General features: G+C 41.0%; 1 protein-coding gene across 1 annotated transcript in view; it reads right to left on the bottom strand.

Moving 5' to 3' along the window:
• The window catches only part of SLC9A4 (solute carrier family 9 member A4), a 60,128-nt gene that overhangs the window by 18,964 nt on the left and 15,167 nt on the right, over window positions 1-25,997 (bottom strand). Inside the window, exons 3-8 of the mRNA XM_010356561.2 lie at window positions 12,154-12,413; window positions 10,367-10,584; window positions 7,370-7,572; window positions 6,716-6,802; window positions 2,548-2,618; window positions 550-711 (exon numbers count right to left, since the gene is read on the bottom strand). Of these exons, the coding sequence (XP_010354863.1) occupies window positions 550-711; window positions 2,548-2,618; window positions 6,716-6,802; window positions 7,370-7,572; window positions 10,367-10,584; window positions 12,154-12,413 (1,001 nt within the window). The remainder of the gene's footprint in view (window positions 1-549; window positions 712-2,547; window positions 2,619-6,715; window positions 6,803-7,369; window positions 7,573-10,366; window positions 10,585-12,153; window positions 12,414-25,997) is intronic.

Raw genomic sequence — 25,997 nt, 5'->3', positions numbered from 1 at the left:
AGGCAAATTTCACAATCTCATGTAGACCTTCGCCTCAGATGCAATTACAAACACAACTTTGTCTTTACATAGACCACCAATGACCACACCTCCTGCTATCATCACTCATTCCCAAATCCAAGTTATCATCTCAGAAAGTTAACTCATCTCTCATGTAAAAGAGGAAGAGAAATGGCTTATGGGAAGAAACACAGTGGTAGGAAGGACAGAATCACATGCACAGGGGTCATGTCAGGAGCACACTGAGACAGTCCTGTAGAATATGCTGCAATTCTACACATTCACTTGCCCTTTCCTCCCAAAGAAAGATGTCATACAACTCTAAGCAAGCGACATTTGCTAGAAAGTAATTTTCAGAAACTAGGTAAAATACGTTGAGCTTTGGCCAAGCCATAAAAATGCCAAGACTTAGATTACATATTTTAAACATAATTTCTTCTTTATATTTCTGCCTCTTTACTCCTCGTGTACCTTTAAATGAGGCAATGAGTCAGTGCCCCTTGGAATTCTGACAGTGAAAGTTTAGAACAAAGAACAGATATGACTTACTGATGGGGTATGGAGAAAGCTGTAGAACTTAGTATCCCAGTCTCCACCATCTCGATGGCTTGCTTCATTTCCAGCTTCTTGTACAAAGAAACAATGCTTGATTTGGGTAGGTTCTTTCGGATGAGGATTTTCCGTAAGTATCTATGATCAAACTTCTTAAACCTAAAAATGAAAACCAACATTTTGATATCTTGAACGTCTGTATGTGTTACGTAAGTATGCATTTCTCTTAAACTACTTACTACTTAACTTTATTCTGAAGAAACATCAGGACAGTGCCTGGTATTCACAGCATTTGAACACTTTTTTTTTTTTTTTTAATTCATAGTATTTATGCATTTTTTAAAATAAAAAAAAAAAGAATGGCCTACTGGCCTGAATACATTGAAAATCAACTAAACAAAAGGAAGGGACAAGCTGCAATCAGGGCAAAAAGTGTGCATAAGTGAGGCGCGGGGGAGGCCCAGCCCAGCTCAGCTCAGCTCCAATTGTAAGAGAAGAAATGAGGGGGCTGAAGCTTTTGAACAAGTGTTCCATTCTAATGGCGCATAACAGCGGCAGCTGCACTTACAGTAATACTGGCCTATTCAACCAGAACCCAATAACTTTAAATGGCCCGGTAGTTACAGTAGTTTTGCCCCATTATGCTGCAGATCATTTTGAATCCTACCAATTAAGGGGAAGAAAAAACCCTACATACGTCCCAATAGCCTGAATGATGGAGACTGTGAATAGGCGAGACTGATGGCCGCTGACTATTGTAAGGAACCTCTGGCCGGCCCATTCGAGCGAGCTGAGCTTTGCATATGGTGCCTTCAGAGTCAGCCATTTGTTTGGAGTTGGAATTTTCAACACTTTCAATCACTGCACATTCAAAGAGTAGTTGGCCCGCCTGCTTTATTTTCCAGAGGGGAACATAGCTTCCCGGGCTGCTGGTTTATTATCTGGCAATTGGTTTCCTGGTCCATGAGCTCTGTCAGCTAAGCCCCTCCAGGGTCAGGGGCTGGCTTCCTGAGCTTTGCTGTCTGAGCTCGGCTCAGACCAGGCCTCCTCTTATTCCGACTGGGTCCATCTTCTGTCTTCTAGTTTTCTGACCTCATGAGAAGCCATGGCTCCTGTGTATTCTCAGCCCACGGTAATCACCTCCCCAACCATAACACCCTCCCTGACTTTCTTTCACTGAGATCGCCTTGACCTTGTTCTGTTCAACTCCAGAGGCTGCCCTCATCCTTCCCATCCTGGATGCTTTGTGTCTCCTGACTTGCCGGGTCCTCCCTCTGTGCCCTCCACTCCCTGATTCGCTCCTGCTTCCCTGCCAGACTCTCTAACCACTTCTTCTCAATCTCCTTCTGCACTTTCTTTTCCTTGCCTGAGCCCAAGAGTGAGAGCTTCTCAGAGCCCCATTCTCAGTGAGCTGCCAGCTACTCACTCCAGCCGCAACCTTCCTCCTCAACTGGAAACTAAATCCAGTAAAACAATACATTCTGAAAGGTGAGATATGGTGGAGAAGAGGGATTTGGGCATTTTAAAAAAGAATTACTGTATTTGAGAATCTTAAAGATCTTCCACCATGGCCTTCCCCACAATGGAGGAATCCCTTGCCAGGATTCCTAAGGAGGCACCAAACTCCCTTTCCAAACTCCTTTTCCAAGCTGGCCATTCCATGGTAGAGCTGATCTTATCATTGGGAAGCTTGTCCTTGTTTTTAACTTAAATATTACTTTTCTAATTTCTACCCATTAGCTGTACTAGTTCTCTCTGAAACAACCTACACCGAGTCTACTGCGTCTTCCACCTGACAACTCTTTATTTTCCAGGCTTAGCATGCCCTGGAATTTCAACTGCTTCCTGTAGGGGATGGCTCTGGAGCACCTTATCTTCTTGGTCTCCATTCCCTGAATTCTCTCTGGTTTTATGCCCAGCTTCCAATGGAACCTTTAGAAGTTACCCATGCCACCCGTATCCTTTGCCAGGGAGTGAAACCCTCAGCCTCCTTACTTGTCTCTCACTTGGTAGTGACTCCAGTGCCCACACACATCTTCGATTCCAGCCTTTAAGTGATCCATCAGCTGCCAAACAAACACAAGGAAATGATTGCTGGAGAAACGCGAACTCTGAAAGACACACAGGACAGCTAAGACACCTTAAAAAACAAAGGAGGCTTTAATTTTCTGGAGCGCATCTGACTTTCTATCACTGTGTTCGTGTAATAAAATATTTGATGCCTTTCACAGTAATTTCAACTTTGTTTTGTGGTTTAAAGACTCGGTAGATAAGTTTCTTGATAATTCACGTAATATGTAGTGAAAACAGGGAACCTGGCATTTGCTTTGGATAACACTTTTCTAGAATGATCTAGGAAATGTCTCATTACTGAAATCATTTGGAGGATAATTAATAACAATAAAATATATCATATTTAAGATATTATTAAATAATTGTAATAACTGTTACTTTTAATTTCACTGCAAAAGAAAAGAACACACTGCTATCCAATCATATAATTTCTGAAAATATAATTCTATAAATATTATACTATAACATATAAAAACAAAATATCTATATTCCTTATTTTAATATGCTTGTTTGATCTAAGTACTTACATTTCACCACTCGAGCAAATTATATTGCATTTGTTTTATCCAAAATTGTTTATGGAAATTTAGGAAGAAGTGCAGTCTTCAAAATAATTATGAAATTAGTCTCCAAATATTTTAAATTTGAAATTATTGAAGTCTATACTGGCTTCTGAATTTTGTTTTGAAAAACAGATTCAAATATTAAATTAATTATTAAATAATTGATTCACTACTTTCTACCAAAAATTATAACTTTTTTGAGGAAAAGAAAAATAAATGAGAGAAGAATGCAATATCCAAGTGCCATGGACTTAGGTGGATTATCTAATTTGTCAAAATAATAAATCATAGGAGACAAAGATTGAGACAAAAATCTATGATCAGTTTAAGGCGGTACGTATTTCAAAACAGTCACTACTTATCCTTATCTGTTAATTATTTTCAAATGGCCTTGAAAATTTTTCATTAGGATTTCCTGGAATTTAAATAACCAAATTTCCTAGGTCACTTTGACCATAAACTTTAGGGTAGATTTTAGAAGACTTCATCATTCATCAGTTTCTCTAGTATTAAAATGGTGAACTCTCAGGGATAGAAGAACCCTAACATTTTTCAGGTTCAACTATCTCCTCAAAGCTTGAATCTCATGTACAGCAACGATGCCACATGTTCCCGATCACTGGTTAGACACATCCACTTCAGCTTCAGGTGTGCCAATCAGCAAATGATTGTCAGAACGCTCTTTCATTAACTGAGTTGAAGTCTCCGCCTATAACCCTTCAGACATTAGTTCTCATTTCTATTCCTTGGAGCTATACACAGTGGTATCCCTTCAATGTTGTACTGAACTTAAACAAACAGGTAGAAACCATGCTCAATGTCATATTCATCTTTGCTAGCCTGGGATGTTTTCACTAAAATCTGCCACTCAGCCATGTTTGCAAAAGAAGTAGCACCCTCTGCCCCTCTTATAGTAAGAGTTCAAAAAAGGCAGAGGACCCCATATTTCATCAGAACAGTGATTTTAGAAACAAGCAGGACAATCTTGACTGTTAGTCACTGTGTTTTTGTATTTTGAGGTATCCATTTAACCAGGCAACTCCCCAATTATTCAATCAAACATTACTCTAGATGTTGCTGTAAATGTATTTTGTAGATCTGATTAAAGTCATAATCAGTTGTCTTACATAAGGGAGATGACCCAGATAATCTGGATGGGTCTGATTCAATCAGTTGAAAGGGCTTAAGAACAGGCCCCAGGCTTCCCTGATGAAAAAAAAAAAAAATCCTACTTATAGACAGTAGTTCTTCTGGATGACCTGTCCCATGGATTTTGGGCTTTCCTAGCCAGTCCCAACAATACTGAAAAACAATTCCTTACAACAAATCTCTTCCTATCTCTATCTCTGTCTCTATCTCTATCCCTATCTCTATCTCTATCTCTATCTCTCTCTATCTCTATCTCCATCTCCATCTCCATCTCTATCTCTATCCCTATCCCTATCTCTATCTATCTCTATCTCTATCTCTATCTCCATCTCCATCTCTATCTCTATCTCCATCTCCATCTCCATCCCTATCTCTATCTATCTCTATCTCTATCTCCATCTCCATCTCCATCTCTATCTCTATCTCTATCTCTATCTATCTCTATCTCTATCTCCATCTCCATCTCCATCTCCATCTATCTCTATCTCTATCTCCATCTCCATCTCCATCTCCATCTCCATCTCTATCTCCATCTCCATCTCCATCTCCATCTCTATCTCCATCTCCATCTCCATCCCTATCTCTATCTCTATCTATCTCTATCTCCATCTCCATCTCCATCTCCATCTCTATCCCTATCCCTATCCCTATCTCTATCTCTATCTATCTCTATCTCATCTCCATCTCCATCTCCATCTCCATCCCTATCTCTATCTATCTCTATCTCTATCTCCATCTCCATCTCCATCTCTATCTCTATCTCTCTCTCTCTCTATCTCTATCTCCATCTCCATCTCCATCTCTATCTATCTCTATCTCTATCTCTATCTCCATCTCCATCTCCATCTCCATCTCCATCTCCATCTCCATCTCCTATCTCTATCCTCCATCTCCATCTCCATCCCTATCCCTATCTCTATCTATCTCTATCTCCATCTCCATCTCCATCTCCATCTCTATCTCTATCTCCATCTCCATCTCCATCTCCATCTCCTATCCCTATCCCTATCTCTATCTATCTCTATCTCCATCTCCATCTCCATCTCCATCCCCATCCCCATCTCTATCTCCATCTCCATCTCCATCTCCATCTCCATCTCCATCTCCATCTCCATCTCTATCTCTATCCATCCATCCTACTGGCTCTGCTTCTCTGTTGAACCCTGATGGAAACACCACCAACTTGGACAAAAAAGGAGGAGGAAATGAAAGAAATAAAATATTGTCAGACCCTCACAATTCTATAAGCAAGAAATAGACTGATAAAGTTACTCAGCTGCAAATTTATGCCACCTTTGTAAACAAAGGAAGCATGATTCAGAGGGTGAAGTTGAGAACTCAGAGGGTGGAACAAAGAGTTGCAAGGGATTAGGGGATTCCCAGCCCATGAAACCAAATAGCTTGCCCAGGAAACATTGATGTTTGCTTGGTATCGATGACTCCTTTTTTTCTTTCATTATCTCCCCAGCTTTTCGAAAGGCAATAGCCGTGACTGTTATTCAATGAGTGTCCTACCATATATTTTAAGAGCAGATAACTTGTTTCTTGATTTCAACAAATTCATAGATGAAGAGAAACTGAGCCTCAGAATAGATTATACCCAGAGCCTCACTACGCCCTGCTCTAGATGATGGAGATAATGAGATTTGGGATTTTTGACCTGATAAGATTCAGATGATATTTTGGATTTTGAATTGATGATGCAATGTATTGAGACTTTTGGGGTGTTGGGATAGAAGGAAGGTATTTTGTATGTGGAACAGATATGAATCTTTGGGAGACGGAGGGCAGACTGTGGTAGGGGGAACAATGACCTTGCAAAGATATCCATGTCTTAATCCCCAGAACTTGTGAGTATGGTAGTTTAGTTTAAAGGAGTATTAAGTGGCAGATGGACTTAAGGTTGCTAATCAGCTGACCTTAAGCTGGACACAATCTCCTGAATTATCCATGTGGATGCAGTGGGATCATAAAGCTCCTTCAATGTGGAAGAGGGAGGCAGAAGGATCATTGTTGGAGGGATGCAGTCATTGCGGGCTCTGAAGATGGAAGGGGCCATGGGCCAAGGAATGCAGGCAGCCTTTGGAAGCTGTGGGAGGTGAGGAAACAGATTCTCCCCAGGGCCTCCAGAAAGGAGCACAGCCCTGCAACACCTGGATTTTGAACTTCCAACCTCCAGAACTATAAGACAATAAATCTGCCTTGTTTTAATCACTAAGTTTGTGGCAATTTCCTACAGCAGCCATAGGAAACTTATACAGTCAGTCTTGGTAGAGTGGGGGAGGAAAGAGGAAGTCTAGTGACGTGTGAACACGTCTCATGGTAACAAAGGGAAAATGTCTTATTAATTTATTTATTGTGACTATGAGATAACTTACACGAATATGAAGCTCTTCATTGATGGATTCTTTTTTATTGGTTTTTTTAACATCCAGGTACCTGACCAGAGGGCCAACTGTGATTCCCTAGATCAGAAATAGCAAAATAAAAGGGTTCTGCTGTATTGAACACTGTCACTAGAGAGAGCAAATTTATTAACAAAACTATTAGAATGTCCAATCTATATGTTTTGGTACTAGCTATTACAGAATAAATGCTCCAATGTTCACTTCAGGTCTTCGTTCCTTTAATTACTGCAATAAAAATAGATACATTGTTTGTATTTTAATATAGGAATTTGTTTTCACCCATTAAAATAAACATTCATTGGTTCATTAAGGGCTAACTCCCACTAAAACAAAAACGTATGCTACCTAGTACTAATTGGAATCTCTTTTTCAGAAATGTAGAGTAGCTATTAGTCACCTGTTACTCAGGAATCTTTTTATTAATATGCTGTATTGATTAAAAGGCAGTATATTTTAGAAGTTAAAGGATGGTCACAAACATGATCTAGAAATCTCTGGAAATTTAGTTTGGGTATTGAGCGCAGATCTGAAAATCAGATAAAATGTCTTTATTTGTATTTTACTAATTTACTACATTGTCCTGAAATAATCTATTTATTTTAAATATAAGGGAAATCTACTTACCTGAATAAATGCAGTAAAGTATATAACTACTAGAGTAGCAGTGACGAACATTTTCTTCCTAGGAAAAAGAGACAGAGGAAGCAAAAATGCAAGTGAAAAACTTCCGGCTCCTCGAACACCACTGTAGAAAATGATGCACTGGTCCTTGATGGAGAAGGGGAAAGTCCGAAACTGGTTACTGATATAGAAGAGAGCAAATACGCCTAGAAAAGGGGAAATATGTATTAGAGCAGAGGATCATGAACGAGCAGAGATACAGAGCCATTGAACTGAGGTTGTGTGTGCGTGCCCTGCAAACAATACAGCCTAACTGCATCATATACCCATGATTGTCTATCCCAGGTAGAGTATCTTTTATGGCTTTTCCCTTTGTCAGTTGAGAGACAGTAGCACTTCAAGTGGGAATCTTCGCTACAGTTTCCTGGCATGTGTTATGTGTATGTGTCTGCATTAGTGTGTTTAAATTAATAACATCTTGATTTTTTAAATGTAAGGTATATATTTTCTAATCTATATTCATAATTTTTGTCCTGCCTTTCAAACCTAGTCAAAGCAAGGGTATTGTTGAGTGGGTGGAGTGGATAAACACATTCTTATCATCTCATATTCTCATTAAGTATCCAAAGGAGGTCTGTAATTTAAAAATGAGAGGGGTCCTCTTAGAGACTATGGTTCTACAATCAAATCCTTTATTGTTGGCTTGTCCCTCTTGAGGTTCATCGCAAACAAGGAAGGAAGTTGGCAAAGGTTAGGGGGTGAGTGGGTGCTTCTTACTGCCAGTGAGCTTCTTAAACAGAAGGTTTAGGGTGGAAGAGCTTGCTGGAAACATAGAGGAGTTTTCTACTACATTGATTTTCATCCCCAAGTGGCTCACATAACTTAGGTACCACCATTGCGGTGGTGCCTGGCAGGAAAGGTCCTTTCACTAAAGCTCTGATAAATCAAAGAAGAGTTTCACTTAGTAGAATAAAACTCTCCACATCCTTATGTACTTCTCGTCACACAGACTTGCCAGCAAGCATTCTTTGATAATAGGCGCATGGACAGATGCAAAAGATAAGCAAATTTACTTTTTAAAATATTGTTGTCCATCCTGGCTAACACGGTGAAACCCCGTCTCTACTAAAAATACAAAAAACTAGCCGGGCGAAGTGGCGGGCGCCTGTAGTCCCAGCTACTCGGGAGGCTGAGGCAGGAGAATGGCGTAAACCCGGGAGGCGGAGCTTGCAGTGAGCTGAGATCCGGCCACTGCACTCCAGTCCGGGCGACAGAGCGAGACTCCGCCTCAAAAAAAAAAAAAAAAAAAAAATTGTTGTGTTTGTCCTGGATCCTCTCCATGCCAGTCATGTGACCTTGAGTGAGGTTCTTAACCATTTCATGTCCTCAGACTCCTCATCTGCTTGATGGGGTAGCCATAGTTTTTCTCTCAGAATGTGAATGTAAGGATTAAATAAATTTAGCATCCATAAATAACGTAAGATGCAGCCTTTTATGTAACAAGCCTTCACGAGTGTGAACTACTATTAGCTGTGATGAGTCAGGGTAGGAAGAGAATAGGCTATGAGGGGGAGAACCAAATTCTAACACCTGGCTCTGGCAATTACTGTGATGCGGCCAATTTTGTCACTGTTTTGGTGGTTTTCCCATCAATTTCCTCAACTGTAAGAGTATGGGGTTGATCTGGATCATGAAGGATTAACAATGTCGAGGTTCCTGCAATACAAATCCTCCTCTTCTAGTTAGTTTCTTTTCTTGTTGGCTGGGCTAAAGCTCTGTAATTTTACTTCACTTGGGCATTCGCTCTCCTCCCGTGTAGATTCCCAGAGTATTAGAACTGAAAAGGAACTAAGAAATTCGTTCAAATCCGTCATTCTGTGGTTGAAGAAGATGATTTTGAGCAGTTAAATGTCTGTCCAAGATCAAACACTGTGATTTGAGATAATAAACTTGTATCACAGCTTCCTCTATTCTCCCAACAACATATATATTCAGAGTTACTTATAGATATTTTCATATTTCTCTATTCTTGTTAATCTCCTCTAGAACCTAAAACCCATCCTAAATGAATTTGGAATTAATTTGTTCAAGATACGTTCTCAGCCATTTCGCCTAATTTCTCTTTGAGTAATTGGCTTGAAAATATTGATCAAAGTCATTTAACATAACGCTTCAAATATTAGTCGAGTCGCTTAAAAATAGACTTTCTTGTAATCAAAAGGCAACACATATATTGTATGTCAGTGCTTAATGTTCTTTTCTGGCTCCTGAAAAATAAATGTACAAGATAAATCATCAACCACTAGTTCTCATTTTAAAAGATTAGTTACATTTTACAGGTGTGATGCCAGTTACACTCTAAAGTTGTTCTTACTAATTAATACAAAGCTCTTTTAAAAATATTCACTTCCTGATTTTTTTGTTTGCTATACATCACACATTCATGCACTCAACCCTCAAATAAAACCACCTATACTGTTTAGGGGGATATTTTCTATCACTATTTGTCTTCCATAGAATACAATTTATGAGATCTCACTTATCCTATAGTGAAAGTGTAAATAAATGTCCACAGTTTATAATCCATATCTGATTTAAGGTGCGAGAGGATACAAATCTGCAAAGAAGTGAAGAGCAAGGGATATGTTGGTCTTAGGAACCAAAAACATTGGTGCAACTCCAAATAAAAGTAACAAACATGTATTTTCCATTGACTGAATTATATTTAAATAGGTAGATGTGAAAGCTCTTTCTTCAATTAGATAAAATACTCCTTGCCCGACCTTGCTTCATTGCAAAACCTGATCAACCACTAATTACTTTGAGCTGACTGAGGGAACAAACAGGAAAGATTCCTGCTCACAACCAGGTGCCTAGTCTACCCTAACCGGTAAAACCAGTTAGCATCTACTCAGTCCTCCAGTTTTTACATTGCAGATGGGAATAAAAGAACTGAAAATGCAGGAAGACCAGAGACTCTGGGGTCCTGCCGTCTCTTACTGATGGCTCTCCAGATTTGGCAGAAGGCCAGGGTGAAGCAGATGAAGGCCCAGTTCCACTCGTGATTCTTGCCCACAGTGGACACGCCCATGAAGATGAAGATCAAGGTCTCGCTGACGCTGCTCAGCATCTTCATGAAGTACTTGATGGTCGTGTATGACGTCTGGGACACGTTTTCTTCCACGTACTTTTTCATTGTTACTGCGCAGGCTGTGATTCTATAAAAGGAGCAGAGTCGAGTCTCAAAGAAAATCCATGAGGTTTTCCCCCTCCACAAAACGCCCTCCCCACAGGCGATGCCACAGATGCATGAAGCCCTTGTTGATGCAAGAATATCTCCCTTATTCCCTTCTGTGGCTGCGGATTGTCCACAGATCATCTTTCTCCCTCTTTTCCCTCCCTGAGGGATCTTTACAAGGTAAAGCTGAATGTGGTGGGAAGGTGGGCGTGGCACAGTGAAATAAAAGGACACATAATTCCCCATGGGCACACCCATGAGAGAGCAGAATGCTTCTCTCTTGCCCTCTTCATGAAGAGTTTGTCAGTCCCAACTCACACTCTACTTTACTCTGCCTTAAACCAAAATAACAGAATAATTCAGCAAGGTTCTCATTTCCTCCAACCCAACCATAAATGATCAAAACTTCTAAAGCAATGCAAGGTTCTCTTTTATTGGCTTTATTTCAAATATATCTGCTCGAGAGCCATTAAGCAAGTATGGGAAAAAGAAAAAATACTTGCCTTGTCTTAGAAGTTTTGATTATTTTCCAGGTGGGAAAGTGACAGACGCCTGGAGTTTACACTATCACATTTAATTGAAAGAGGTATTTCTCTACAATAAAAGTAAATGTATCAGCCTGAATAGCTGGAAAGAAAGATAGTGCCATAGAGAAAACAACATGACCAGATATAATAAGCCATGCTGAGAAGCCTCATTCAAAGATAAACATCTCAAGGGTACAAGGACATAAGGATACACATTTCAAAAATATTTTCGTTAGAGCCAAGAAATGTAGATTTCTAGTCTTATCCCACCTGCCTAGTTTCATCCCACACTGAAGAGCCATGGCTGCATGATGTGGTTGGAGGGGCACAGCGGAAGGCAGAGCCCAGGAATGGCAGTCCCTCAGCCATGCCTCTTTTCAACTTTAAAATTAACTTTTCCACTTTGGGAGGCCAAGGTGAGTGGATCACAAGGTCGGAGATTGAGACCATCCTGACTAACACAGTGAAACCCCGTCTCCACTAAAAATACAAAAAACTTAGCCGGGCATGGTGGCAGGCACCTGTAGTCCCAGCTACTCAGGAGGTTGAGGCAGGAGAATGGCGTGAACCCGGAAGGCGGAACTTGCAGTGAGCAGAGATCGCGCCACTGCACTCCATCCTGGGCGACAGAGAGAGATTCCGTCTCAAAACAAAAACAAAAACAAAGACAAAAAAAAACACTTTTCAAGGAAAAAACACACTACTGAGATGAGAACTTAACCTTGAAGTTTCCCCAGATCTTCTCTGTACCAGCTTTCCTAAGCCTTCTAAATTGAAGTGATAATTGCTATGCTTTCCTCAGGCAAATCACAAGAAGAAGACGAAGGCAAACATTGGAGAGAATGTTCGTTTGACAAAGAACCCGAATCAGGTTTTATAAAAGTTTAGAAGCTCCTAAATCCTGCAACACCTTGGAGAGTTAGCAGTCATTAGTCAAGTCTTTCCCAGATGCCTGGTTCACATGATGTGGTCCTAAACTTTCTTTCTGTTACTATGTGACTTGATCCTTGGTTTGTACTCACGCCAGGATGCCGGAGAGATAGAGGGTTTCAGCAGCTAAGTAAGACAAATAGCTGAACATGAAGACGATGAGTGGCTCAATTGCAGAGATATTCTGAGTGAAACGTGTGATAAACGCAGAGATAAATCCAAAAACGATACCAAACAATATCCCTCCAAGCCCCACAATGATGAATCGGGCACATCCAGCCAAGATGTCAACAGGTTCTATGTCTTCAAATTTATGCATCTTTGTAAAGGCAATTAACATATTGTATAAGACCTAGACAAAAAGGAGAGAAAATAAATATGAATTATGACTAGAAACTAGGAATACTTTGCATGCAGATTCTCAGCTTTGTGTCTAGTTGAGTAATACACAAAAATAAATTACACAACAAAAAATACTAAGATGACTGCCTTTTAACTGTATTCCCAATAATTTAGATGTATTTGGTTTCACTGAATAAAAAGTGTAATACTCACAACTTCCAATCACTGAGCCCCTACTACGTGCTGGTCTCTTTGGTAAGCTTTCAGTGGCAGTTAATTTATTGCCTCTAAACTCCAAATGTACTGTTCCATTTGTGTTCTACAATAGACAGTGAAATTCCTTTAAGCATTTTTTTCTTTAAAGTGAGCACTTAGTTAAGCTGTGTTGGTAGAGGGCCTAGAAAGAACACTCAGGGCCAGGAGCGGTGGCTCACACCTGTAATCCCAACACTTTGGGAGGCCGAGGCGGGCAGATCATGACGTCAGGATATCGAGACCATCCTAGCTAACATGGTGAAACCCCGTCTCTACTAAAAATACAAAAAAATTAGCCAGCCATGATGGCGGGCGCCTGTAGACCCAGCTACTCAGGAGGCTGAGGCAGGAGAATGGCGTGAACCTGGGAGGTGGAGCTTGCAGTGAGCCGAGATTGCGCCACTGCACTCCAGCCTGGGCAACAGAGCGAGACTCCATCTCAAAAGAAAAAAGAAAGGACATTCAGGTGCAGGTGGAAGGGGCTTCCTGCAGTTTTTCTGAAGCCTGTGGGGAGAGTCAGCCATGTGGGTGTGAGGAATTCCAGCGGATACTGCCTGAGCCACAGGCCCTGAAAGTGATCCCTCTGCAACCCTACAGCTTCGGCCTGGCGATAACCTGTCTGCAAAAAACCCCAGCAAGGCCCACGTGCAACATGTCTGTGGCCCAGCGCTCCCAGCAGCCCACCCTCTGAGAGCCTTCTCCCCCTCCCCTGATGCAGCCTGCTCTTTTGAAGATTCTCTGCCATCTTCCAAGTGCAGGCTCCCACTGCAGCCCTGGCACAGGGATTGCTGACTATGTCTGGCCCTGCCTGCCTTCCAGGGGGTGGTTGATTGTTTGCCCAGCAACTCCAGACCAGCTCCAGTCTGGCTAAAGCAGCCAACTTCTCTGCTACCCAGTGGCCAGTCCACACCTTCTCCGGTAAGAGGTGAACCCCTCCCAAGCGTGCCCTTCCTTGGGTGCCCTCCCTCAGCCCTAGGGTACATAGAGAGTTTCCTTATATCTTATAGTTATGCCTTTATTATAGTTAATACATTTTATAATGCATTCACATTCTTTATTTAACCTATCATGTGGTGTATCTTACATGATTGCACCTAGACTGTTATTCCCTCCATACACATCATTTCATCAAATCCCCCAAACGACTCTAGCCTATGTGACATACTCTCTGAATTTTCCCATTATTTCTCTATTTATTTCAACGTTATTTTGAAGCTGCAGGGATCTACTTATCACAGTTTCATGCCGCTCCACAGCCCAGAACTATGATCTAGCTCCTGCAAAGCGGCAGCAGGTGTACAGGTCATAAGACATAGAGAAGAGCTGAACGAAGATCTCTGCAGAAATGAAGACCTTTGGGAATATCAGCCCCTGAAGAGTCCTGCGAAACCACAGTACATGCCTCTGAGTCCTCTATCTACACCAGGAAAATTGCAAAATATCAGAGCAGAGGGCGGAAGCTAAAACTCAAGGAAATCGTGGCCACGATGGTATTCTGCATGCTGCAGAGGCACAGATGGACTGCATGGACCTTCTAGAACTGTAGATGCCCCCTCACCTTCACAGTTGGCTCTCATGTCTCCTCTGGCTGTGGCCCCCCATGCTGCATTCTGCCAGACTCGCCCAGGCCTTCTGCTTGACTCTGATCTCTCCAAGATGAGAATCATCTTCCTTACGGGGACACTCGGTGTCACCACTGATATCGGGTGTGGCCTGACAGCCTTTGGGTTCTGGCTTTGGCTTCATCCTCAGGACTCACCAGAACCGCACACTGCATTGTGTGCACACTGACCCCTTGCTGTGGTCTGCAGCCTACAGGAATTCATTCCTCCTCCAGCCCCTTTCCTAGTCCTGTCCACTCCAGGTCGTCTGTAAGCCCGACCTCTGCTGATTCCCTCTAATATCACCTTCATGATAAAAGATTGTTGTTTTTGGCTAGGGGTGGTGGCTTGTGCCTGTAATCCTAGCACTTTGGGAGGCCGAGACATGTGGATTACCTGAGGTCAGAAGTTCGAGACTAGCCTTGCCAACATGGTGAAACACCATCTCTACTAAAAATACAAAAAATTAGGCAGGGCACCGTGGCTCACACCTGTAATCCTAGTACTTTTCGGGGCCAAAGCGGGCAGATTGCCTGAGCTCAGGAGTTCGAGACCAACCTGAGCAACACGGTGAAACCCCATCTCTACTGAAATACAAAAAATTAGCCAGGCGTGGCAGTGTGCTTCTTCTGGTGTCTGCCAGCAGTCCTCACTGTTCCTAGGTTTGTGAGTGCATCACTCCAGTCCCTGCCTGCATCTTCACCTGGTCTTCTCTGTGTGTCTCCTCTGTGTCATATCACCTTCTTATAAGGACACCAGGCATTGAATTAGGGTCCACCATAGTCCAGTGTGAGCTCGCCTTCAATAAGGATAACTATAAAGACACTGTTTCCAATTAGGGTCCCATCCTGAGGTTCCAGGTGAGCATGGATCTTTGAGGGAACACTATTCCACCCAGTGCAGCTTTTATAAACAAAATGACCATACTGTGAAGTTAACTTGTATTACAGACTAGAAGTTTTTGTTACAAATCTCTCAGAGCATGGATAATTTTATTTTGAATTTTACAAGGTCTTAAACTGTGGCTTATTCCCCAAATGGTTCAATCACATTTCTTAAGAGAGCCTAGGATGCAGGTTTTGAGTGTATGGATTAGTGCTCTCTGCTCAATGTAATAAGTAACCAGTAGCCAATAAGCATGGTTAGATAAGGAAATGTGGGCAGAAGGTTATAATAGGCTTGTCGTCTTCCCTCAAAGATAAGTTTCTAGTGTATTTTCTTGGGGGAGAGGAAGCTGGGGAAGATGAAGAAGAATCAGAAAGCTTGGTGCCAATGGTCCAAGCAAGTATACACACAGCATACAGACACACACAATGGACACACACACACAACAGACACACAACAGACACACAAGCAACAGACACATGCAACAAACACACAGACACACACACATACCATGGGCATTGTGAATTTCTGATATTAGGAAAGGAATTACTTAAAAAGAGAAAGACTTGCAGAAATCTTAAACTGAATTTGGTTAAGAATATACATGATAAAGTGTAGAAATGTCCAGAAACAAACAAACAAAAAAAAAAAAAACAAAGGAAAAGCCCCACAAATGTCCCACAATCCCTCCTAGAGAAAGCTACTACAGGTATGTATTTTCTAATTCTATCTGTCTGTCTATGTATCTATCTGTCTGTCTGTCTATCTATCTATCTATCTATCTATCTATCTATCTATCTATCTATCATCTATCCATCTGCTATCATCCACCTCTCTATCTGGGGCAGTCGGAGCCCCTCAGATCTCTAACTGCAGGGATTCCCATCTGCCATTCTCAGCTAAGTTGAGCTTAGCAGGGACACTGAGATAGGCCCCTTCCTGGAAGGAAAAGGACTCCTTGGATACGTGTTTTAGCCTGCGGTTCCTGATGAGCTTGATAAAGTCTCTAAGAAATGCAGTAAAGACAGTCCCATCCAGCTTCTGTCCTTCCCTCTCTCCTTCCCCTGGAATCACTCTGCACTGTGACCTGAGGGCTCTCCCATCCCCCTGGGCTTCTTCCCCATTTTGCCTCACAGGAGTTTCTCTAGTAAAACTCTTGTATGTTTGATGCACTCTGAGTGTCTGATCCATGAAGGACCTGGACAACATCTATCTGTCTGTGTATCGATCATACTTTGCAAAACTGTTAAAATCCTGGTCTATTTTATTTAAACAAACTGAAGCCATGCTTTAAGAAAACCTGGGCTGAGTATTTGAAACAAAATGTGACTTATGATTTTGAATGAATCCAAAAGAATCTTAGTGGTTGTGTCTTGACTCGGTGAGTTTGTTTAGTCCAATTTCACTTTCTGCCACATACCGGTCTTAGAAGGCCTGGGTATTGCACTGTTGGAGTTGAGCTCACACTGAAAGGAGTGAAGCCACAGTGAGGAGTCACACACTCCCCACAATCCCAGAAAAGGAAAATCTGAATGAGGTTAAGTGGAACCTGACTGTTTATTTGACTCTCAAATCCAAAGGAAACTCAGAGAATATGACAGAGACTCAAAGATTTGAATATTGTTGCCATAAACTAAAATTCTTTTACATAGCTCGTTAGATTATTAGTAGCTACCCAGACTGTTCCAATGGCCTGGGAAAGGCAATTGGGCCAGCCTTGTCTTTGGACACCGGTGTGCCCTGCCAGAAAGATGCCATGGCAGTTTCAGAAGCTAAAGTAGTACATATAATTAAGAAGATTGCATTTACAATCACAATCCTTACTACTGCACGAAAACAGTTCTTACCTTTCAAATTACCAGGCTCTGGGTAACATTATAGTTGCAAAAGATTTTCTTTGGGCTCATTTCAAGTCACAATAATGTGTGTGTATCTTTTATACACTGAAGGGAAAAGCTCAGCCAATGCTAAATCTCAAACATGTCCACAGCCCCATGGAGAACAAGGTTAGATTTTCCCTCTTCACTCATTGTCTCAGCAAATGATCCTTTCGTGTTACCTTTAACAAAAGATTCTCCAAGCCTTCCAACATTATAATAGTGATGGTCCTGTAGCTGACGCCACTGTAAAAGTTTGCAAAGCCCTTTTAACACACAGAGACTCACACAATGACTAAAAACATTAGTCCTTCGACCAGTGCTCAGCAGAGGTGAAGGGTCAATCCCAAATGTGCTGACTTTTTTTTTCTTGTTAACTTTATTGAGGAAAGACTTACATATGATAAACCGCATCTAAAATGAATGAATCCTGGACATTGTAGACACCCATAGAGCCATCGCCGTAGTCAAGATATAGAACAATTCCATGAACCCTGAAAGGTTCCTCATTCATTTGAAGTCCATCCTTCTCTCTGACCCTGCCCCAGGAAATCTCTAATTTATTATTGTCACAGTAGATTAATTTGCATTTTATATAATTTGAATAACAAATTGTGAACTCTTTTTTTCTGGCTTATTTAACTCAGCATGATGTTTTTGAGAGTTACCCAAGTTGTTGCAGATATTAGCTGTCCCTTCCTTTTTATACCTGAGTAGTATTCCACTATCTGGTTATGGCATATTTTCTTCATTTATTTACCTATTTACCTGTTAATGAATACTTGTCCACTCCCCACCCCCAAGTTTTTGGCTGTTTGAATGTTGCTACTGTGAACATTCATGTACAAGCCGTTTTTGTAGACCTATGTTGTCATTTCTCTTGCATATATACCTAGGAGTACAACGGCTAGGTAGTATGGTAGACATGTGAAAGTTTTAAGAAACTGCCAAATTGTTTTTCAAAGTCATAATATCAGGCCAGACATGGCGGCTCATGCCTGTAATCCCAGCACTTCGGGAGGCTGAGGCAGGTGGATCACTTGAAGCCAGGAGTTCAAGACCAGCCTGGCTAACATGGTGAAACCTGTCTCTACTAAAAATACAAAAGTCAGCTGGGTGTGATGGCATGTGCCTGTAATTCCAGCTATTCAGGAGGCTGAGACCCGACAATCCCTTGAATCTGGGAGATGGATATTGCAGTGAGCAGGTGAGCAGAGATCATGCCACTGCACTCCAGCCTGGGCAACATGGTGAGACTCTCTCTCGAAATTAGAAAGAATAAAAACAAAGTTATCATATCATTTTATATACCCACCTGTGGAGCCTAAAGCAACCTCATCTTAGATGCTAATCCACCATGTTGATTTCTGATTAATCCCAGTTCCGGGAATGCCTCTAAGATTTCTGTTTTATCCACTGTTCTTTTTGTAAAAGCATGTACTGTAAATTGTACCCTTGATTTACAGTAAGTAAAGTACAGTAAGCCCAAACAACTTTGCCCATAAATTCTGCCTATAGACAGATTTATACAACATTCTTGCCTTTCCCTACAATTGTTCTACACATTCGTTCTCTATGGTATATAAGCCCTGGGTCTGGGAGTTAATGGCATGGGGCTCCACTGTATTGTCTCACCACTGCTAAAGACACAAGCATTGCTTCTGTTCCTAAGTCTCTGTTAAATGTTTATTTCTTTAAAAACTAGGTATATACATCTCTTTTATCTGCCTCTCAGCTTCCTTGGACTTTTGGGGTAGACTTGGACAAACACTGTCTACTGCAGAACACCACCAGAAATGTATGAGATTTCCAGTTGCTCCATATCCTTGTCAACACTTGATATTGTCAGTTTTTTTTTTTATTCTAGTAATTCGAATGGATGGGTGGCATTTCACCGTGATTTAATTTGCATTTCTCTGATTACTAATTGTGTTGTGCATATTTCCATGTGCTTAGTGGCCACCAATATATCATCTTTTATGGTGTATCTGCTCAAATCTTGTTCCTATTTTTAATTGAGCTGTTTATAGCCTTATTGAGAACTAAAATTATTTAAAATTATTTGCATATTCTCTATGTCTTTTGTGAAATGCATGTATAGTGAATGTTTTCTTTCATATGTAGCTTGCTTTTCCGATTGTGCATTTTGAAGAGCATTTCTTTTTCTTTTCATAAAATCCAATTCATTGCTTTTTCTTTTTTGTGTGTGTTTTAATTTGTGCTTTTCCTGTCTTTTGACTACTCCAAGATCAAAAAGTCTTTGTTTTTATAGTCATAAAGATTTATTTCCATATTTTCTTCCAGGGCATTTATAATTATACCTTTTGCATTTCATCTGTGATACATCTTGTGCTAATTTTTAAATATGGCTTGAGGTTAGGGGTGATTTTCATGTTTTCCACATGGATACCAGATTTTTTCAGTACCATTTGTTGAATAGACTGCCTTCCATTGAATTGCCTTGGTTCTTTTGCCAAAAATTAATTGACCATGTATATGTAAGTCTATTTCTAAACTTTCCAGTCTCTTTCATAGTCTATATCTCTATTCTTTAATTAATATTGTCATTTGTGTAGAATTATTATTATTATCATGGCATTATAGTAAGTCATCACATAAGTCTTTTAGCTTTGTTCTTTAGTTTTAAACATTGTTTCGTGTAGTCTAGGTCATTCACATTTCCAAACAAATTTTTAGCATCAGCTTTGTCAATTTCCACTAAAATGTTTGCTGGGATTTTGATTGGCTTTTATTGAATCTATAGATAAAATGGGAGAAATGCTGACTCTTCCATTAATGAATATGATATTATTTAGGTCTTCTAATTCCTGTCAGTAATGTTCTATAGTATTCAGTGAAAGGATCTAGCGTATCTTTGTTAAATTCACTTCAAAGTATTTCTGTTTTGGGGTACTTTTAAATGTTATTTAAAAGATATCTAAAATGTTATTTTCTTTCTTGAACTATGAAACATCTAGAAGTGTGTTGTTTAATTTCCAAATATTAAGAATTTCCGGCCGGGCGCGGTGGCTCAAGCCTGTAATCCCAGCACTTTGGGAGGCCGAGACGGGCGGATCACAAGGTCAGGAGATCGAGACCATCCTGGCAAACACAGTGAAACCCCGTCTCTACTAAAAAATACAAAAAACTAGCCGGGCGAGGTGGCGGGCGCTTGTAGTCCCAGCTACTTGGGAGGCTGAGGCAGGAGAATGGTGGGAACCCGGGAGGGGAAGCTTGCAGTGAGCTGAGATCCGGCCACTGCACTCCAGCCTGGGTGACAGAGCAAGACTCCGCCTCAAAAAAAAAAAAAAAAAAAAAAAGAATTTCCTAGATATTTTAAATTTATTTTTAATTTTGTTGTGGACAAAAAATATACTCTGTGTGGCAGTCGAGGCTTCTAAAGTTATTGAGGCTTCTTTAGTTGTCAAATGTATGGTCGTTTTTATTAAGCATACAGTAAGCACTTGAAAAGAATGTTGAGTTTGCAGTAGTTGGGCACAATATTCTATGAATAGGGATTAGGGCAAGGTGGTTGATAATATTCAGATTCTCCATGCCTTGCTAATGATATTTTACTTGATTTTAGTATCATTTCCTAAGAGAAACGTATTAGAATCTCTTACTAAAATTATGGAATTGTCATTTTCTGCCTTTCAATTTGTCAATTTTTAGTGCATGTATTTTGTTGCACTATTATTAGGTGCATATACATGTACAATTTTTAGGTATTCTTGATTAGTCAGCTTTTTTATCATTATGATAGATCCCTCTTTATCTTTCTAATACTTTCTATCATTATGTCTTTTAACTGATACTAATGTGGCCAAATCAATATTCTTATGCTTATTGTTTGCTTGGTTTATCTTTTTGCATCCATTTACTTTCACCTTATTTATGTCTTTATAATTAAATTGCATTTCTTATAAATAGAATATATTTTGGCCCTGCTTTATAATCAGTTCTATTAATCTCTGGCTTTTAATTGGAGTGTTTAGTCCATTAACAGTCAATGTAATATTGTTATGGCTAGATTTAGATCTACCATATTACAATATTTTTTCTTTTCCCCTCCTTCACTCCTGGTTTATTGTCCTTTCCTGCATTCATTTTTATCTATTGAATACTTTTATAATTCTATTTTAATTTTATCTATTGATCAAATTTTTTGTATTATGTTTAGTGGTGCTCTACAGTAACATCCTTAATTTTTTACAGTATGCTTTGGCTAACATTATACTGATTCATATAAAATAAAGAAACCTTATAGCCATGTCAGTTCATTAAATGTACTGACTTTTAACTGTCCTTAAGAACCAAAGTAAGAAACCTCTTTGTAGTCATAATATTAAATCTTATGGATTCATTTGACACTGATAGCTGAGGCCCTAATAATAATTAATTGCATTTTGTTGTGATCACCAACCCTCCTAGCCATGATAGTTATGGTCCCCACCATGCACATGGATCCCTGTAAGGGTAACTTCTATGACATAGCATCTGAGGAAGGCGTAGTCTTGTTTGACTACATTACTTTTAACAAGGGACTTTCTACTCAAGGGTGAGAGTAGACAGACCCTCAATAAGTCTATCTATAGACTGGGGTCTGGGAAGTAGTCTGAGGTAAAACCCTCTGCCCAGCCTGCAGCTATGGTAACTGTTTTTTCTGTTACAAACATAATTGACTTGGAATGGATGACTAGAGAAATACAATGAGATAGATTAAGGTACAATGAGGGACCATGAACAACTATGAGTTGTGGGACAGAAAAACTGAAAAATAGAAACTAAGAGAAGGGAAAGAATAATTGAGTGGATGATATGGAAGCTAACTGGAGTGGTGATATGGTTTGACTGTATCCCCACCCAAATCTCATCTTGAATTGTAGTTCCCGTAATCCCTATGTGTTAGGGGAGTGACATGGTGGGAGGTAATTGAATCACAGGGATGGTTACCTTCATGCTGTTCTCATGATAGTGAGTGAGTTCTCACAAGATCTGATGGTTTTATAAAGGACAGTTCCCCTGTACATGCTCTCGTGCCTGCCACCATGTAAGATGTGCCTTTGCTCCTCCTTTGCTTTCTGCCATAATTGTGAGGCCTCCCCAGTCATGTGGAACTGTGAGTCAATTAAACCTCTTTCTCTTTATAAATTACCCAGTCTTGGGTATTTCTTCATAGCAGCATGAAAGTGGACTAATACAGCAAATTGGTACAGGTAGAGTAGGGTGCTACTATAAGGATACCCAAAATTGTGAAAGTGATTTTGGAATTGGGTAACAGGCAGAGTTTGGAAGAATTTGGAGGGCTCAGAAGAAGACAAGAAAGATTGGAACTTCCAAGAGACTTGGAAGGCTCAGAAGACAGGAAGGTGTGGGAAAGTTTGGAACTTCCTAGAGACTTGTCAAATGGCTTTGGCCAAAATGCTGATAGTGATATGGACAATAAAGTCCAGGCTGAGGTCGTCTCAGATGGAGATAAAGAACTTGTTGGGAACTGGAATAAAGGTAACTCTTTCTATGTTTTAGCAAAGAGACTGGCAGCATTTTGCCCCTGCTCTAGAAATCTGTGAAACTTTGAACTTGAGAGAGATGATTTAGAGTACCTGGCAGAAGAAATTTCTAATAGGCAAAACATCCAAGAGGATGCAGAGCATACACATTTGGAAAATTTGCAGCCTGAGGATGAGGTAGAAAAGAAAAAACATTTTTTGGGGGAGAAATTCAAGCCTGCAGCAGAAATTTGCACAAGTAATCAGGAGTTGAATGTTAATCACCAAGACAATGGGGGAGACGTCTCCAGGTTCTCCAGGATATATCAGAGACCTTCACAGCAGTCCCTCCCATCACAGGGCTGGAGGCCTAGGGGAAGAAATGATTTCCTGGGCTGAGGCCAGGGCCACCCCCCCCCCCCCCCCCCCGCTCTAGGCAGCCTTAGGACATGGTGTGCTGTGTCTCAGCTGCTTCAGCTCCAGCTGTGGCTAAAAGGGGACAACGCACAGCTCACGTCATTGCTTTAGCGGGCATAAGCTCCAAGCTTTGGCACCTTACACATGGTGTTGGGTCTGTGGGTGCACAGAAGTCAAGAACTGAGGTTTGGGAACCTCTGCCTAGATTTCATAGGATGTATGGTAATGCCTGGATGTCCAGGCCAAAGTTTTCTGCAGGGGCAGGGCCCTCATGGAGAACTTCTACTAGGAGAGTGCAGAAGGAAAATGTGGAATTGGAGCCCCCAAGCAGTCTCCCCATTTGGGTGCTGCCTAGTGGGGCTGTGAGAGAAAGACCACAGGCCTCCAGACCCCAGAATGGTAGATCCACTGACAGCTTGTACCATGTGCCTGGAAAAGCCACAGACTCTCAACACCAGCCCATGAAAGCAGCCAGGGTAGAGGGAGAGGTGGGGGTTGTACCCTGCAAAACCACAGGGGCAGAGCTACCCAAGACCATGGGAACCTACTTGCATTAGCATGCCCTGGATGTGAGACATGGAATCAAAGGAGATCATTTTGGAGCTTTAATATTTTACTGCCCTTCTGGATTTTGGACTTGCATGGGGCCTGTAGTTCCTTCATTTTGGCCAATTTCTCCCATTTGGAACAGGTGTATTTACCCAATGCCTTTATCCCCACTGTATCTAGGAAGGAACTAACTTGCTTTTGATTTTACAGGGTCATAGGTGGAAGGGACTTGCCTTGTCACATGAGACATTGGACTGTGGACTTCTGAGTTAATGCTAAATTGAGTTAAGACTTTGGGGAACTATTGGGAAGGCATGATTGGTTTTGAAATGTAAGGACATGAGATTTGGGAGGGGACAGAGGTAAAACAATATGATTTGACTGTGTTCCCACCCAAATCTCATCTTTAATTGTAGCTCCCACAATCCCTACTGGTCATAGGAGGGACCCAGTGGGAGGTAATTGAATCATAGGGTGGGTTTTTCCCATGCTGTTCTCATGATAACGAATAAGTCTTATGAGATCTGATGGTTTTATAAAGGGCAGTAACCCTGCACACGCTGTCTTGCCTGCTGCCATGTAAAACGTGCCTTTGCTCCTCCTTCATCTTCAGCTGTGATTGTGAAGCCTCCCAGCCATGTGGAACTGTGAGTCCATTAAGCCTCTTTTTCTTTATAAATTACCCAGTCTTGGGTATTTCTTCATTAACAGTCAAAAAATGCATTAATACAAATGGGAAGATAAATTTAAAAATTGATTGAAAAAGCAGTAGAGTGTGAGCGAGTGACTGAATCATCCCTGATGAGGCTCTGAAATGATAATGTAATAGCTATTAGCACTGCTTATCCAATATTTCTTTCCCTTCTAGGAACCTTGTAGGATTGCACTTCTAGTCTCTTTGAGGTTGGTTGTCACCATGTGATTATGCCTGCCCGACTTTTGAGTTTGAGAGAGTTTTTGTTTGTTTTGTTTTTCTCAAGAAAGAATTATAAGAGAGAGTTTCAAATAGGAAAGATATATGTCATTTCCAGAATGGGGCATTTGCTTGCTGAGGTGAGACCCTCCAGAAATCTCTGTCTCCTCCAGCACAGTGACCAGCAATGTTCAAAATGGTAACTGCTCTATAAGCTAAAGACCTTGAATAACGATGAGCCCAGTTCATTTTCTAGCTTGTATTAAGGAGCTCTGGCATAGTAAACTCTGTCATGGGCGGTTTCTTGGCAACCACCTTCTCTGACTCTCCGACCACAAGAGGAAACCAACTAAGAAAACCCGCAATTACCTAGCAAGCTCTGCATAATGATGTAAAAGGCAGAAGAGTGGACGCTGTTTCACCTCACTCCTAAAGGAGGGGAAATAAAGACCTGAAGCCCAGGATAGAGAAGTTAAACAAGGTGTTCACCCATGTTCTTGGGGTTGAGATCTCTGGACATTTGTTGTTTCTAAGTTCAGTGAACAGAGGCCAAGCTGGTGAACTGAATGGATATCAGAACATGTAATGAGGAGAAGAGAAAAGTGTGTGGATCAATAATACCTGTTTATTGACCTAGGGCACAGCAATGACATTTCTTTAAGGAATTCTTTTTCAATTTAAAAAGTTTGAAACTCTTCTGAGCTTGAAGAAAGATGGAGGATTGCCATGGTTCGTAGCTGCAATTATCGCCTACTTGCCAATGACTTCCAAATATGCATCTTGTTTGATCTCTGGCCCAGGCTCTAGATTTTCATTTCTGAAACTACTGAACAATTTCTTTCAATTGCCTGTAGGTTTCTAAAACTCAACAATTAAAAACCAACCTAATACTATCATCCACCTCCACCAACACCTGTTCCTCATGGTGCCATCCGCCATCCAAGAACCCACCTGAGCCTACCACCCCTCAGTCTATGCAAATCCCTCTCCTCCTTCACTCTCCTCATCAATTTGGAGCAAACGACTTTAGGACTATCTTTCACCATCTACTGTCAGTTCACCTGCATGATACAAAAGGTAATTTAAAAGCCACTTAACCTCAAAACTGTTTTAACCATAAAAGCAAGCATCAGTTGTAACTGATAGATTTAAACTCACTGAAGACTATCTCTGTAATTTGCTTTTTCTGAGAAGGAGATTGCTCTGGCATAGTGGAACAAGCAGTGTCTGACACTAAGTAGTAGCTCAGTAATATTTTTGGATGGATGGATGGATGGATGGATGGATGGATGGATGGATGGAGGATTAGAACTCAGGGGACCTCTGGTTCCACCAGATATGACTGAACTTCATTGTTAACATAAAGAAATGAGATTTCATGGTCTCTCAGCTCTCTCGGTGGTATTAGCCTATTACTAACAACCAAAGCTGGTCCTGGGGGGTAAGGAGGAAAGCATGGATTACCCCAGCCTGCAGGCAGGGTCAATGGCTTCCTCCCTCACCCATCGCCTGGATCCAGTGCTCCCATCCAGGCCTGTGCAACAGGTTCTGCTGGATGTCATCCATTTATGCAACCACTGAGGAAGCTATAAGGAAATTATTTGCCAG

The sequence above is a fragment of the Rhinopithecus roxellana genome, chromosome 17 (assembly GCF_007565055.1).
Source record: "Rhinopithecus roxellana isolate Shanxi Qingling chromosome 17, ASM756505v1, whole genome shotgun sequence".
In the NCBI taxonomy this organism is placed as follows: domain Eukaryota; kingdom Metazoa; phylum Chordata; class Mammalia; order Primates; family Cercopithecidae; genus Rhinopithecus; species Rhinopithecus roxellana.
This window is presented reverse-complemented; position numbering and strand designations above follow the sequence as displayed.